The sequence below is a fragment of the Rhinatrema bivittatum genome, chromosome 7 (assembly GCF_901001135.1).
Source record: "Rhinatrema bivittatum chromosome 7, aRhiBiv1.1, whole genome shotgun sequence".
Taxonomy (NCBI): domain Eukaryota; kingdom Metazoa; phylum Chordata; class Amphibia; order Gymnophiona; family Rhinatrematidae; genus Rhinatrema; species Rhinatrema bivittatum.
The window spans coordinates 110,737,125-110,751,228 of record NC_042621.1 but is presented as its reverse complement, the minus strand read 5'-3'; the positions used below and the strand labels follow the sequence as shown (position 1 = coordinate 110,751,228).

The 14,104-nt window shown below is 43.6% G+C and overlaps 1 protein-coding gene across 2 annotated transcripts in view; it reads left to right on the top strand.

Annotated features, from left to right (window-relative positions):
* The window catches only part of CDH23 (cadherin related 23), a 1,814,588-nt gene that overhangs the window by 1,733,615 nt on the left and 66,869 nt on the right, over window positions 1-14,104 (top strand). For both annotated transcript variants that reach the window (XM_029608940.1, XM_029608939.1), the window contains 5 exons: window positions 446-559; window positions 2,228-2,357; window positions 3,123-3,386; window positions 6,448-6,609; window positions 9,795-10,051. In XM_029608940.1, the coding sequence (XP_029464800.1) occupies window positions 446-559; window positions 2,228-2,357; window positions 3,123-3,386; window positions 6,448-6,609; window positions 9,795-10,051 (927 nt within the window). The remainder of the gene's footprint in view (window positions 1-445; window positions 560-2,227; window positions 2,358-3,122; window positions 3,387-6,447; window positions 6,610-9,794; window positions 10,052-14,104) is intronic.

Sequence of the window (14,104 nt, the reverse complement as noted above, 5' to 3'; positions counted from 1 at the left end):
AAGTACTTCCAAATTGGACTACACAGAAACTGTTGACTTTCAACACTTAAAAGCGTAAATGGACTGTTAACATAGCAGATCCCCAGAGAAAAAATTTGCCTGACTGAATTATGTGCTAATGATATGATCTGAATGACATATATGCAAACATTTGAGAAATCTTAGGAAATAGATGTTGTGGGACAAAAGATAGGTTTTTATAATCCACTGAAATGGAACAGAGTCAGGAAACATTTTCATGAGGGAGACACTGGAAAGGAGGTACATTTAAAATGTGAAGGAAGTCAATTGTGCATTATGGACTTACACAAGGCAACCTCAGATGACCTACGCTAGATATGGACCCAAGTGTCTGTAAGAGGTGAGTGCCTTTTCCCCTGCAGTAGGACACTCATATTCTCCCTTACTCCCAGGGTATTTTTGTGTGTGTTTTCTTTTCGTACAGTTGATCATTGTGGGTTATGACCTTGGCCAGCCTGTACCCTACGAGACCATGCAGCCCTTGCAGGTGGCATTGGATGACATTGACGACAATGAGCCCATCTTCCTGAGACCTCCAGTAAGCAAATTTCTACCACTTCTTAACTTAGATATTATTATATTACATCAAGTGTTTAGTAATGATGTGCACTTTGGGGCAGATTTTCAAAGCCTACGCACATAAATCCAGGCGGAGTTATGTGCGTAGGGGGGGTTACGCGCGCCAGGCCTATTTTCAAAAGGCCCGGCGGCACATAAAGCCCCGGGATGCCCGTATGTCCCGGGGCTCGAAAAAAGGGGCGGGCATGGGTGGGGTGGGGCGGTCCAAGGGTGGGGCGGGGGCGTGGCCGGAGGCTCCAGGCACAGCAACCATTTGCCGCTGTGCCCGGGATCGTGGGCCGACTTTTGGTCAGCGCACGCAACCTATGCCTGCCTGGAGGCGGGGGCAACTTATAAAATAAAGGCAGGGGGGATTTAGGTAGGGCTGGGGGGCGGGTTAGATAGGGGAAGGGAGGGGAAGGTGGGAGGGGCCGAAGGAAAGTTCCCTCCGAGGCCGCTCCAATTTCAGAGCAGCCTCTGAGGGAACGGGGAAAGCCATTGGGGCTCCCCTAGGGCTTGGCGCGCACAAGGTGCACTGGTGTGCATCCCCTGGCACGCGCTGACCCCGGATTTTATTACATGTGCACGGCTGCGCGCGCATGTTATAAAACTGGGTGTAGATGTGTGCGTGCCGGGTTGCATGCACAAATCTACGCCCGCGCGTATCTATTAAAATCCGGCCCTTTATGAGCAGTCAGAGCCATAAAAGTGTCGGGATAGTCCAGGCTTTATAAAGTAAGGATAACTTTGTGAGTTTTGTTTCTATGTATTTGTGTGTTTATGGCATTTTTAGTTCATGCCAGCTGTTTTATGTTTTAATTGTAATCCACTTAGAATAACTGCGGTTACATTTAATGGAATATAAACATTTAAAATAAATACATAAATAAATAATGCTCTCAGCTCTACCACTGATTTAGACTCTGAACGGGTCATTGTTTTTCATCTGTGACTGGGCTTAGTTGCTTGTGATGGTCGTACAGAGTCTGGTTGTTGTGATACCCTCCTCAGGGGACATTGATTATGAAGTGATCTGAGGGTCTCTTTGCAAGCAAGGTAACACGTATAACTGACACTCAAGCAGTGGGCAGTCACCAGCATTCCCCTCCTCATGAATGAGCCTGCCTGTGGTCACTCTGATCTCTGCTGCCTTCTCTCACTTGCTGCTTTCAAAAGGTTGCAGTGTACAAGGAGTTGGTCTGGGATAGTAGTGGATGTGGAAAAGGGAGACAGAAGAACTCTGTCATTGCCTCTCTGTGTGATAACAGTCAAGTCATTTCATCTCCCTATACCTCGTTTAACCAACTTTAATGGAAAAATAATACCTAATATGAATTTAACTGCAAAAACCTGATTAAGACAAGTACCTTCTTTACAATTGGGTCACAGAGGAAGAGGAAACTAGTTACTTGCCTTAAGTCATGCAGTCAGTGGCATGAAGTGAGTTCTGAACTCGTGTCTCGGGTCTTCTTAATTTTGGTCTAGTGCTCTAGAATCATTCTTCCTTATTTAATTTAGATGGTAAACTTTCTGAAGTATGGACTATATTGTAAATAGTCTTATACAGTGGATAGTAGATTGTTAGAACTATGTACTTTAGAAATATTGTTATTAATTAGGACCAAATTATTATTATTTTCCCTACAAGAGAGGAAGTCTCCAGTACCAAGCTCTGTCTGTTCCGGAACACTCCAAAATCGGCACTGTAGTGGGAAACGTCAGTGGAGCAATGGATGCAGATGAAGGCTCTAATGCCATTGTATATTACTTCATAGCAGGTATGGTAGATGAGAGCATGGTTAGCAAAGCCGCTTGTCGTGCACCAGAAGGTACCCCTACTAGATCTAGCAGGGTACACTTTTGCTACCTCCCCAAATTTTACCACAGCAAAAAATTGGCCAGGTCTAATAAGCCAATGCATAAATACAGGCCTGCTGGGAAGATGAAAACAGAGTCATGTTTATTGTATCTGTTGGTCTCTAAATGGGTTCTTAAACAACATTTACCCTTCAGCTTACTTTATACCTGTGTTCAGTTTGGAAGTGATATTTTTGCATTGATATGTGACTGCCATTTGAATCATTACCATCTATATAGGTATTGTTCTTTCAGGAAAAATTGCAAAATCAACATGGTAAACAGATTCAGAGAAGTAAAGACTCTTAAACAATGTGGATCTGATGGAGATACAAAGGTTATCAGTTAACATTAAAAAGCCTCGGTTTCCTCCAAAGCTCAGGAGCAAATTTAAAACGTTTCCTGATGGTACAGAAATCCAAACCAAAATTTGTTATGCTTGTTGGCAAACGTTATTAACTAGCAAAACTTAAGCTAATATTATACTGTACAAGCAAGCACATCTTCCAATGAATCACTCTTATGACTGGCAGTGAAAAAATTGAGATGTGATTACCAGTTGTGGACTGCAGATATCCCAATGGCTTTACCTGTCCTCTGATTGCCTTCAATCCAGAAATTAGATCAGAATTAGCAGCACAAAACAATTTAATAGTCTAAACAGCTTTACTTCCTTATCATCCTAGATGGCAACAAGGAAAACAATTTCCAGCTGACCCCAGAGGGAAAGTTAACAGTGTTGAAAAACTTAGATCGAGAGAAGCAACCCTACTATTCCATTATTGTTAAGGCCTCTAGTAACCGGAATTGGACAGTTCCTCGGAGTCAGAGGTCATCCAGAATCCAGACCTTTGATCCCAGCATGGACTCTACCTTGCAAGAAGTGCGAATATTTCTGGATGATATCAATGACCAGCCCCCTCGGTTCACCAAGTCTGAATACACTGCAGGTAGGCAATGGGGATAGTATTATGGCAGGACAGAGACTGTAGGAATAAGCTAGCTAAAGGAAATAAGAACCATTATACTTTGGGCAGCTGAAAATAATTCTCAATAGATTTAATGCTAGTAAATAATATATTTTACAGTTTTAGGCAGAATAAAAAATATTTTGAAAACTAAATACTGCATGTGGCTTATGTTAGTGTTTTTGAGTGATTATTCCTTTTCATCCTGCTCCACCAGTCCAGACATGTGGGCTATCTCCCCCTACTAGCAAATGGAGAGAGAGGACACACCTTTTTCCATGACATCATCACTGGTAGTTACCATGGAGCAGCTCCAGCAAAAAGCCAGCAGATGGCAGAACATACTTGTCTTGTGCAGCAGGAACTTGACTCCCAGGTGTCGGCCTTTGCCCAGCCCAATGAAGAATTTTGGGCAGTTCTGTTTTTGTCAGCTTGTTCCGATTTATTGACAGCAAATTGTGGGCCTAATTCTGGTGCTTCCCAGTTAAGCAAGCCCTGTGTAAGACTCACAGTCCCAGAGGGGGGGGTTGATGGAGCTTAGAGGGTAGAAACTTGTTTTTGGCTGAGGAGAAGCTTCTGTTTGAAGCAATCTTCCGGCTCTTCCTCCCCCTCCTTTCTTCCTCTTGTTTATTAAATCTTTAAAAAAAAAAAATAAAATAAACTGGAGAAAGGTGAGATCAGCCACTTTTGCTGAAGCAAACAATTAAAGGAAAGTAAGTCTCCAGTGGATGGAGTGGATGGTATATTTGAGCTGATGTAGGAGTGGGCCCACCAGCCATCAGTTTCCTTACCATCTTCAGGCCTGTGGTATTTTTGCACAGATTCTAATTGTAATGGAGCCTGGTCTATGTTGGCCGCTACTGTCCTGTTTGCATCAGCAGCAGTGATTCCGAGGAGCCTGCACAGGGCCCTCCAAGTCCAGCGGCACAAATTCGGTAGCGCTTGCAGTCAGGCCCTCCGATCCAGACGCGGCAACAGTTGAGTCCGGCACTGGAGCCCCCTTTTCTTTTTTTTTCTCCTCAGAGGCGGCCCTTTTGGCAGGAATGACTGCCATTTAATATGTATCCTGTGGGTCATTCTTGCCCACGTCTCCTCTCGACCTTGGGGTAGGGGGCTCATGGTGTTCTCCCATGTCGGGGAAACCTGTGTTGAAGCTATGCCAGAACCTTTCTTTCTAGGGGATTTCTCTCCAGAATTTTCATTTTTCCTTGGCCTTCTGTGTTTACAGAGATCTGGTGAAGGGGCACCTGCAGTCGCTGCACATGATGGCTGGGCCCTGGTCATTTCAGCTGCTGGAAGTGGGGTGGCGGTAAAAGCCTAATTATCCACATTGATCTGTATCTTATTTTCAACAAAATAATTTGGAATTTAGTAATATGTAATACTATAAAAAGCATAGACACAGTGTAAAGCATTACATTACATTTTTTATGTCTAAAGAAGAAAGTGCCAAACCATGCCAACCGGATACTGTATTGACATTATTCTAAGGAGAGAAAGCATGTAGCACTTTTCTTGCTAATGTCACTTCACCAGAACTCACAATTATCAGTGTACCAACAGGTGTGTAATCTCTGGACTGATAGTCCCAGAGAAAGGTTCCAGCAACCATACCTCAAACACAGTCTTTGTAGTTAGTCTTCCCAAGCTGTTATGCTGTCAGAGTGTCGTGATTCCCTGAGCAGGGGGAATTCTCTTCTAGGCCTTGGGGTTTGCATATACTCAAATCTCCAGTTAAGTTCTTGTACACAGCCCTAACAATCACAGCAGCAATAAGCATCCTAGAAGCAAAGATGGTTTCCAACATAACCTTTACTGATGAATGATGAAATTGATTAATTGTTCCATTACAATCAGAAGCTTTAGTTGTCTCAAATAAGATGTTACAAATTTAATTCCCTCTAGTAGATTTGTAACCGTTCCTCGTTTCAATATATGTTAAATTTAAAGTCCAATTAAATCCAATTCTTTTTCTTTTCCAATCAATGTTAAGGCAGTTTATCATCTTCTGAATGATATGGGATTGTCCTTTTAGTCAAATTGACATCATAGACATATCCAAAAACTCCTACCTCTCCTTAAGTTCTTCCATCTTCTTCTCCTTTCTACTCATTGTACTTGATGAATACCTCCTCCTTTTCTCCTTGAGATGATAAGGAACCTACTAATAGGTCCAAACAGTCTCCTTCTCTCTTCTTCCCCCAGGAAGTGATGGGAACCCACTCCTCTCCAGAACTCCTCACAGTCCACCCATGTTCTCTAGGTGGGAAACACCACTCCTCTGTTTTACATGCACCGAGACTCTGGTTGAGTACTTATGCATGCCAAAAGCAAAAGATTCAAAAAAGAGAAATCAAAACATGAGATGACAAGGGTGGAAAATCTCCCCTCTCAAGAATAAAACAAGGTCCCAAAACATGGTTTTCTAATTGAGCAAAGGCTCTCTGTCTCTTCTCTGAACTCAAATCTCATGCCTAGAGATTCCGGAAGCTTTCCTCCTAAAAAATAAGCAAAATAGGGAATAACCATGGACATGCTGTCCCTGGAAGGGTAAACTGAAGATTTCACTCCCTAAGATGGGGGCAGAGGTATATAAATGCTCTAAGAGCACACCATTCTAGGCTCCTCATGGGGGATCCATACACCCATACTAACTGCTTATCTAATCTCTCCCCAAAACAATGGAATATTCAGTATGGTTGCAAGAAGAGATCTGATAGGATCTACACACACACATTTTGGGAGACATTCAGGTGTGTTAAGTTGAAACAAATGATGTAAGTTGGATAATGGTTAGTAATTTAGAAACACTGTAATTTCAAATCATTGTAATTCAAAATGCCAAGTCAAATACTGCCAAAACTCACTTTTGGTTTGAAAATTCAAATTTCTTGAATGTTGGAATCTTATATAGGAACTCCATGGGACAGTATTTGGATTATTTCCCTAAATCTCCTGGAAGGTCTATCTCCTGGAAGGTCTATTATTTTTCTTCTTTGCTACATCAGTCATGTGTTATTCTATTATTCCCCCATTAAAACAGGGGTTGCAACTGATGCCAAGGTGGGGTCAGAACTAATCAAGGTTGTGGCACTGGATGATGATGTGGGGAACAACAGTCTGGTCTTCTACAGCATCCTTGGGATCCACTATATTAAGCAACATTCCAATGACTCGGAGGAAGTGAAAAATATCTTTGTCATAGGTGAGTACTCTACTCATCTATCTCTGCATCTCTCTGTGGTTAGAATAATCCAGAATATAGAAAGAACACATCAAAATGATAAATCATATGGAAACACTCTGAGCCATTTCCTCACTTTGGACTTTTGTTCTTGGGACATGAATTCAAGAGTTCCCCTCTGCAAGTCCCATTTTATCCCTCTGCCTCGGTTCACCAAACTGTAATTGGGTAATAATAATATTAATTATTCCTTTCTTTGATCTTGCCTTTGGAAGTTTACATCCAGGCCACTTCAAAGACTGCTAAATGTATACTTTTGAGATGGTAAAATAAGTCCCAGGGCATCCTTTGATTTTTAGATCATATGCCTCAGGCCCTGCCTGGTGTGCAGAGCAGAGATCAGTAGAAGAGGATGAAGACAAGGAATGAGTAGCTCTTTAGCTAATGTAGGGTCCCTGAATTCCACAGAAAGTCTCAGTTACCTAGTGTGACACCTACAGAAACAGTAATGTAAAATACTCAAATTGTATATAAAAAAAATAAACAGGCACATACATTTAAATATATTTAGTGTTTTTTCCCCTCAACATTAGACTACTGTGTGACATATTTACTTTTACAAGTTTTCTTTTTTGCTTTGTATTTATTTCTAAGATGTAGTTATTAGAGATGTGAATCGGAACTGAAATCCGACCCGATTCTGGTTCCGATTCACATCTATAGAGATGTGAATCGGAACTGAAATCCGACCCAATTCTGGTTCCGATTCACATCTCTAGTAGTTATATAGTAGGTTACAGTTTAGGCTGAATTAAGACATTCATTTTTATATTGTTGTCGACTTTTATTTATTTATTATAGACTTTTCCAGCAAAAAGAGTTCAAAGCAAGTTACAAAGGACTAACATTACAGTAAAATTTAAGAAAATACAGTATATTGGTAAGGGCAGGTGCTTACATGGAGAACATGGAATCTGATTCAAACAGGCAATAACTAGCTATTAATTACAGTAACGAATGTGGGGGTGAGTGGTTGACAGAACACATGGAAGGATGTTAAGACAGATAAAGAAATAATGTAAATAGTTTTGCCTAGAAATGTAAAAGTAAGTGAATTGGCAGGGATAACACATGTTGTCTTCAGATGTGGTGGTCAGTTCAAGGTGGGCCAAAGGCAGATTGGCAAAGCCATGTTTTCAGTAGCTTTCTGAATGCTGGAAGTCTGGGGCTCTTCTGATGTTCTGTGGCAGAGCGGTCCAGTGTTGGTGCTGCACCTTGGAAAGTCTTCTTCTTGATATTGACAATACATAATTGGTTGGTAGGGATGACAAAGCGGGTTTGTGACAATGATCGGAGGGGCAGGAAGGTATGTAGAGGGTGAGATAGCTGCTGAGGTAGAGAGGTGTGTTTCCTGTGATGTGATTGTAGGCTAGGGTTAGGATTTTGAATTTGTATGATAGTGAGTCGGAAGCCGGTGGAGGGCCTTTAGGGTAGGTGTGATCCTGTCAAATTTGTTTTTGTTTCTCAGCATTTGTGCTGCAGTATTTTGAACAAGTCGCAGTTGCTGGTTGAGTTTCATGGGCATTCCAATGAATAGCTAGTTGGAGTACTACAGGAAGGAGATCACGGTGGCCTGGACATCTGCTGCAAAGGCTGAGTCTTCAAGGAGAGGCCGGAAATGTTGTAGTTGGTGTAATTTAAAAAAAACTGCTATAAGATTTGAGTCTAGTTTGTAGCCTAAGCTCTGAGCTAAAATAATAAAAAAAATATTTAACTATGGGCGGGCCTGATTGCTCACTGTCATGCAAAAGTTTCCTGATTCAATTCCTGAGTTGTGTCTGTTCCCCACATCAGTTGGGACTAGGGATGCTGTGGAGGCAGCATTCACAGCTCCTGGGGTTTATGGGGGAGAAACGGTTATTGCGTAAGGGTGACACCTAGTGGCTGCTTCAGGACCCATGATAGCCCTGGTGCATGGCCTCTTACCCTGAATGGGCTGGAAAGAAAGGAGCAGTCGAAAACTGCCAGTTACAATAAAATATACCTATGATATCCATAGCTCTGTATCTACAATTTATCTTTGCTCTTTAATTGATTGTGGATAGATTAAAGAAAAGTAAATAAAGGGCTGGTTTAATCTTATGTGCCTTAAAACTCAAAATCTATATATTAGTAGCCATTAGCTATCAGTCTGACCTCGCATAAAAAGAGTGATCCAGAGTCAGTCTGTGACCAAACCCTAGAATTTCTTTCAGATGCCTTTCTAGCAAGATCTGGGGTTCAGTAAAGGACCTAGATCAACAAGAAGGAAAACCTTATTAACCCATCTTATGTCCTATATCTGGGGCTTCACCCAATGTGGAAATAAAATATATTTAAAAAACAAATGAAATGAAAACCAAAAGAAATTATTTTCTTGCTGCAGTTATAATAGTCTTTCTCTTATTTTTTGAGAGGTGGGGGCTCAAATGTATATTTGGTTTCTTGTATTTTCAGACTCCTTATATTTGTGATGTAGTAATCCAGTATGTCACATTCCTCCACTTTTAAAAATACCAGATAGTGGAGCTTATGCTGTTGCTACTATTATTTGTGTAGATAGTAGGATGAATGCAAGGGAAATTCAGATACTTATCACCCTGAGATTTTTTGTAAGGTGATAAATGTAATAATATTAATAATAAAAATAAAGGGGGCAAATTTTAAATTCTTTGGAGACCAGGAAGCACATTTTGAAAGGCAAACTTCCTGTGGAGTTTCCCTTTGAAAATTCAGGGTCAGTTGGAATATCACAGATTTTGCCTCTGAATTCTTGCAAGGTGAAAGTACACATGGAAAAGTGCTTTTCCTTCCTTGTCCTAACCCTGCCCCCACTCTATTTTGATACGATCAAAAACACTCTTACTTTTGGCCACATTGAGGGCGTAATTTTCAAATGGGGCAACTTAGCTACATTAATCATCAACATGACTAGATGCCTTTGAAAACTGTCCTCCTGAGATGTGAATAATGCAAAAGAGGCAAGCATTTTGTGTTAAAATTAAATTCGGCAGACTAGATTTGTGGGTAATCTTTGCTTACCATCATATTCTATGTTTCCAGGAAGCCTAAAATTGTAGTTGTTTCCTCATTGCTCTCTTGGAGTTGCCCTCACTGCTCAGAAGCTTGAACTGAATATTGCTTTATGATTGGCTTAAATCCCAAAGGTTACACGAATGGGATCCTGAGAACATTCGATCTCTTTGCAAGCTACAGCCCTGGCTATTTTGTAGTGGACATCATGGCAGCAGATCTAGCGGAGCACAATGACACAGCTGTGGTTGGAATCTACATCTTGAGGGATGACCAGCGACTCAAAATAGTCATCAATGAGATCCCAGACAGGGTGCGCCAGTTCGAGGAGGAGTTTATTCGTTTGCTGTCAAACATTACGGGTGCCATTGTGAACACAGATGACGTACAGGTAAAATTGTTTTATGAACCACACCCTGAATGTTTCCTGCTGTCTCGCTGCCCTTATGCATTGTGCAGTGACATTATAGATCAGTGACCACTGTACAAGTCCAGAGTAACTAAGTTGCATTTGCTTTTAACAGGTTCTAAAGTACTATGTAGATCTTTTTCATTACAGGAAGTTATAAATCACACAGAATAAAAGAGTTAATTCTCTTAAATGCATCAAAGAATTTACACTGTGTTGGAGACTTTGTTAGAATTCCTTATGATTTTCTGAGTTCCCTGTATGTACCCGGATCAGTCCAGACCATGGGTTGAGCCTCCTGTCCAGCAGGTGGAGACAGACCAAAACTGTGAGGGTATCCTATATCAGGACAGAGCCTACCCTACACCCCTTCAGTATTCATCTGTCTCCAGCAGGTGCAGGCAGCTGAATCTACGGTTTCCCTTTCTTCTTCTTCCCTTAGTTTTCCTGAGGGGATTTTCTTTACTTTTGGTCTGGATCAAGCATTAAATTCTTGTTTAAAAAAAAAAAAAGAGGACTTTGAAAGTTTTCTCCCTTTTTTTCCTCTCAGAGACAGTTCGGTCTCTCTGCTCTGCTGGGAGCCTAGTGGGGGGGCTTGCCCATCCTAGGCCCCTTTTTCCCAGTGACCATCTGGGGTGATACTGGTGGTCCAGTCCCTCCCCCATTATCTAGCTGTCCACTGTAAAACAGTACCCTCTCAGGGGGTGTTTTTCCCCTGGCTTAGCTGAGCAGTTTAAAAAAAAAAAAAAGGGTACAAGCAGGGCTGTATTTGTTACTTTTTAAGAATTGTGGACAGCTCCGGCAGCATGCAGAGTTCAGTCACTGCCTCCGCTGACCGACTTCAGCCCTGCACAGCTCAATTGTTTTTACTTTTTTAGCGATTTTTTTTTCTTCAGTGCTGATGCCCCATTCCAGGCCTGTAAAGCATGTGGAGAGTCTGCCACATGTTTTTCCCGTGGAGGCCTCTGTTCAGGGTGCCTACCGGGTGGGGAGGGTCCCTCATCGGTCCCCTCACCCACAGTTCCCCGCCACGTGGCCAGGCCATTCCTGGCCCGGAAAACTGCGGGAACAGCGGACATTTTAGTGGAAGAACAAGGGTCTGGCCAATATTCTATCTACTTCGTCGTGCCCAAAAATGAGGGCTCCTTTCATCCAATTTTGGATCTCAAGTGCGTCAACCAGGCTCTCAAGGTTCCCCATTTTGGTATGGAAACCTTGAGGGCGGTGATAGCGGCAGTTTGATCCAGAGAATTCTTGGCCTTGCTTGATCTGACTGAGGCCTACTTACACATCCCGATTCACTGCGATCACCAGTGGTATCTTCGGTTCGAGATACTGGGCCAACATTTTCAGTTTCGAGCACTCTCCTTCGCTCTTGCCACGGCGCCGTGGTAGTGGTGGCCACCCTGCATCGAGACAGAGTCCTAGTCCATCCTTACCTTTGATTTGGCTCATCCGGGCCAAATCAAAGTCTCTTTGCCAGCTGGCGGTCAGCACGATAGGGTGAATGGTGCTGGGGATCACATGGAAGGTGATTCTTTCCTGTTGGAGGAAGTCTGTGCAAAATGTCATCGGTGTGATACTTAAGGTGATGTGGCTGGGGAGAAAATCTTCATGGATCAAGAGAATTATCAGCAGAGAGTCCCTTCGGATGATGGGAATAAGGAGCTAATCCATGAGTTCTTTCATAATGAAGTTCCCGCCAGAACCTAAGTCCACAAACACTTGAGTAGGAAAGCTAATGGAACCCATCTCTATGGACACAGACAATAGTAATTGAGGAGCTGGACAGTAAGGCCTAGGGTCACCTCCCCAGTGGACCCTAGGTGCAGGAGTTCCCCGCTTTCAATAAGCTTTGGGACATGAGGTATCTCCTGCAGGCACAATATAGACATAACTCCTGCTGTCTTCAACGAAGCCTTTCTTCAGGGGCCAAATGACTGTGACCCATCTGCATGGGCTCTTTGGACAAGTTGAGTAAGCCAGAGCTGGTGGTGAGAATGGCTGTTTGAACCGAGGTGTCATAGTAATATTTCTGTGCAGGGGACGGACTTCCCGGGCCCTCTGCTGAATTTGAAAATTGATTTTCTTAGTTAATTCAATGAGTGCTTCCAGCAAGGCAGGAAGATCTCAAGTAGCGAGTTCATCTTTGATTTTAGAGGAAATATCCTCGAGGAATATAGTGAGAAGCAGACAGTCCTCCTGCCTTCTGTTGCCAAGGTTCTAAACTCAATTGTGTATTTGGCCAGTGTACTGGTGCTTTGGCGGAGGTGGAGCAGATCTGTGCCCACTGTAGCCATTCAGCCAGGTTCCTTAAAGGCCATTTTGAACTGATCTGTGAATTGGGACAAGTTGCACAATAGAGGGTCTGCACATTCCCAGAGGGGGGATGCCCATGCCAAAGCCTTCTCATCCAAGAGTGAGAGAATGTTAGATGGTCTTCGTTAAATCATCTGGAAAAAACAGTGCCTGCAGGGTGAAGTGCATGTGGCACTGATTTAGGAAGCCACAGCATTGCTTGGGTATGGAGCAGCTCAAGGTGATGAGCAGTGGTGACATGGGCGCTGAATGCAGTGGAGCCAAAGAAGGAGTAAGAGTGGCCAACCATGTGGACAGCCAGTCCATGTCTGTTGTTGTTGTAACTATGAGCAAGGCCCGGGATGGCCTGCAAGGAAGTCAGGTCTGCCAGATCCATGGCCTCAGCAATCTGTTGGAGATGTGAACCCTTGAATCAAGGTGGAGTTGGCACAACCTGCAGGGAGGAGCCCTGCAGGTCCCCACCATCAGCAGGTGGAATCAGACGAGGCAGAGGCCCAGCTGGAGCTTCGCCTTTACTAGCCCACCTTCCCCTCGGGCTGAGCATTGGGTCACGGGGCAGGCAGGTCTTAGGTGGTGGCCTCTTCTGATGAGCTGAAGGTCCAAAAAGCAGGTAATGGTCAGTGGCTGGTTGCATTCAGGCAGATCTGAGAAGCAGGCAATGGTCAGTGGCTGACGGTGTTCAGGCAGGTCCAAGAAGCAGGCAATGGTCAGTACCGGTTACATCTGAAGGCCAAGACAGGATGGATAGGCAGGGCAGAAAGGCGAGTAGCAAGACAGGAGGCAGGGGACATTGAAGAACTAAGGAACTGAAGATTGACCACCAGAACTGAAGAGCGAAGACATTAGTACAGAAGACATAGCAACTGAAGAACCTGGACTCAGGACTGGAGAATACAGAGACAGGAATGCTGAGGCAACTCATGCTACTGGGCAGTAGGGAGACTTGTTGCTGAGGCGCCATAGGGATGTCTGGCGTGGCCTTATATAGGCCAGAGAAGGTGATGTCATTTGAGAGCACATGTTGGGTTTTCTCGCCGCTGGCCCTTTAAGGCTGGGGAAGTTGCCATACACGTGCCCTAGAGGAAGTGGGACCCAGCATCCTAATGCGATGGTCTTCAACGGCATCTTGCTGCATCACACCGCAGCATCCCACCAAGTTTGGAGGAGAGTTAGGCTGGTGGTGTCCTGACGAGGGGGAAGGCCTGGCCCGGGGGTTAGTGCAGCAATCTGTGGGAGGAGCCTGCAGGCTGCCAAATGCAACAGTGATTAAATGATGGAGATGAAGACAGGGTAACCTGCACAGAGCAACAATTGCTCTAAGTATAAGCAAAAAAAACCCAAAACATATATAAGATTGCTGGGCAGACTAGATGGACTGCTTGGGTCTTTTTCTGCTGACATTGACTATGTTACCATGTATAAGTGCAAACCCCTTCCCAACCCCCATCCCCAGAAATGCCTTTCCTCACTGGGGGTAAAAGTATGTGAACAGAGGCTTTGCATGTGTACTTTTACCCACATATAGGCCAAGTGAATGGGCTTTTTAAAAAGCCCATTTCCTTGGGTAGAGCACGTTTTCACCTGGGCAAATGGTTTTTAAAATTACCCTCACTGTGTTCCCACTCTATCAGCCTGCCATCTGACTGCCAGGGAGGAGGGGAGACCGAGATAGGAGTATCACTGGTCACCCTAGCTAAAACATAGTCTTTAAGCTCC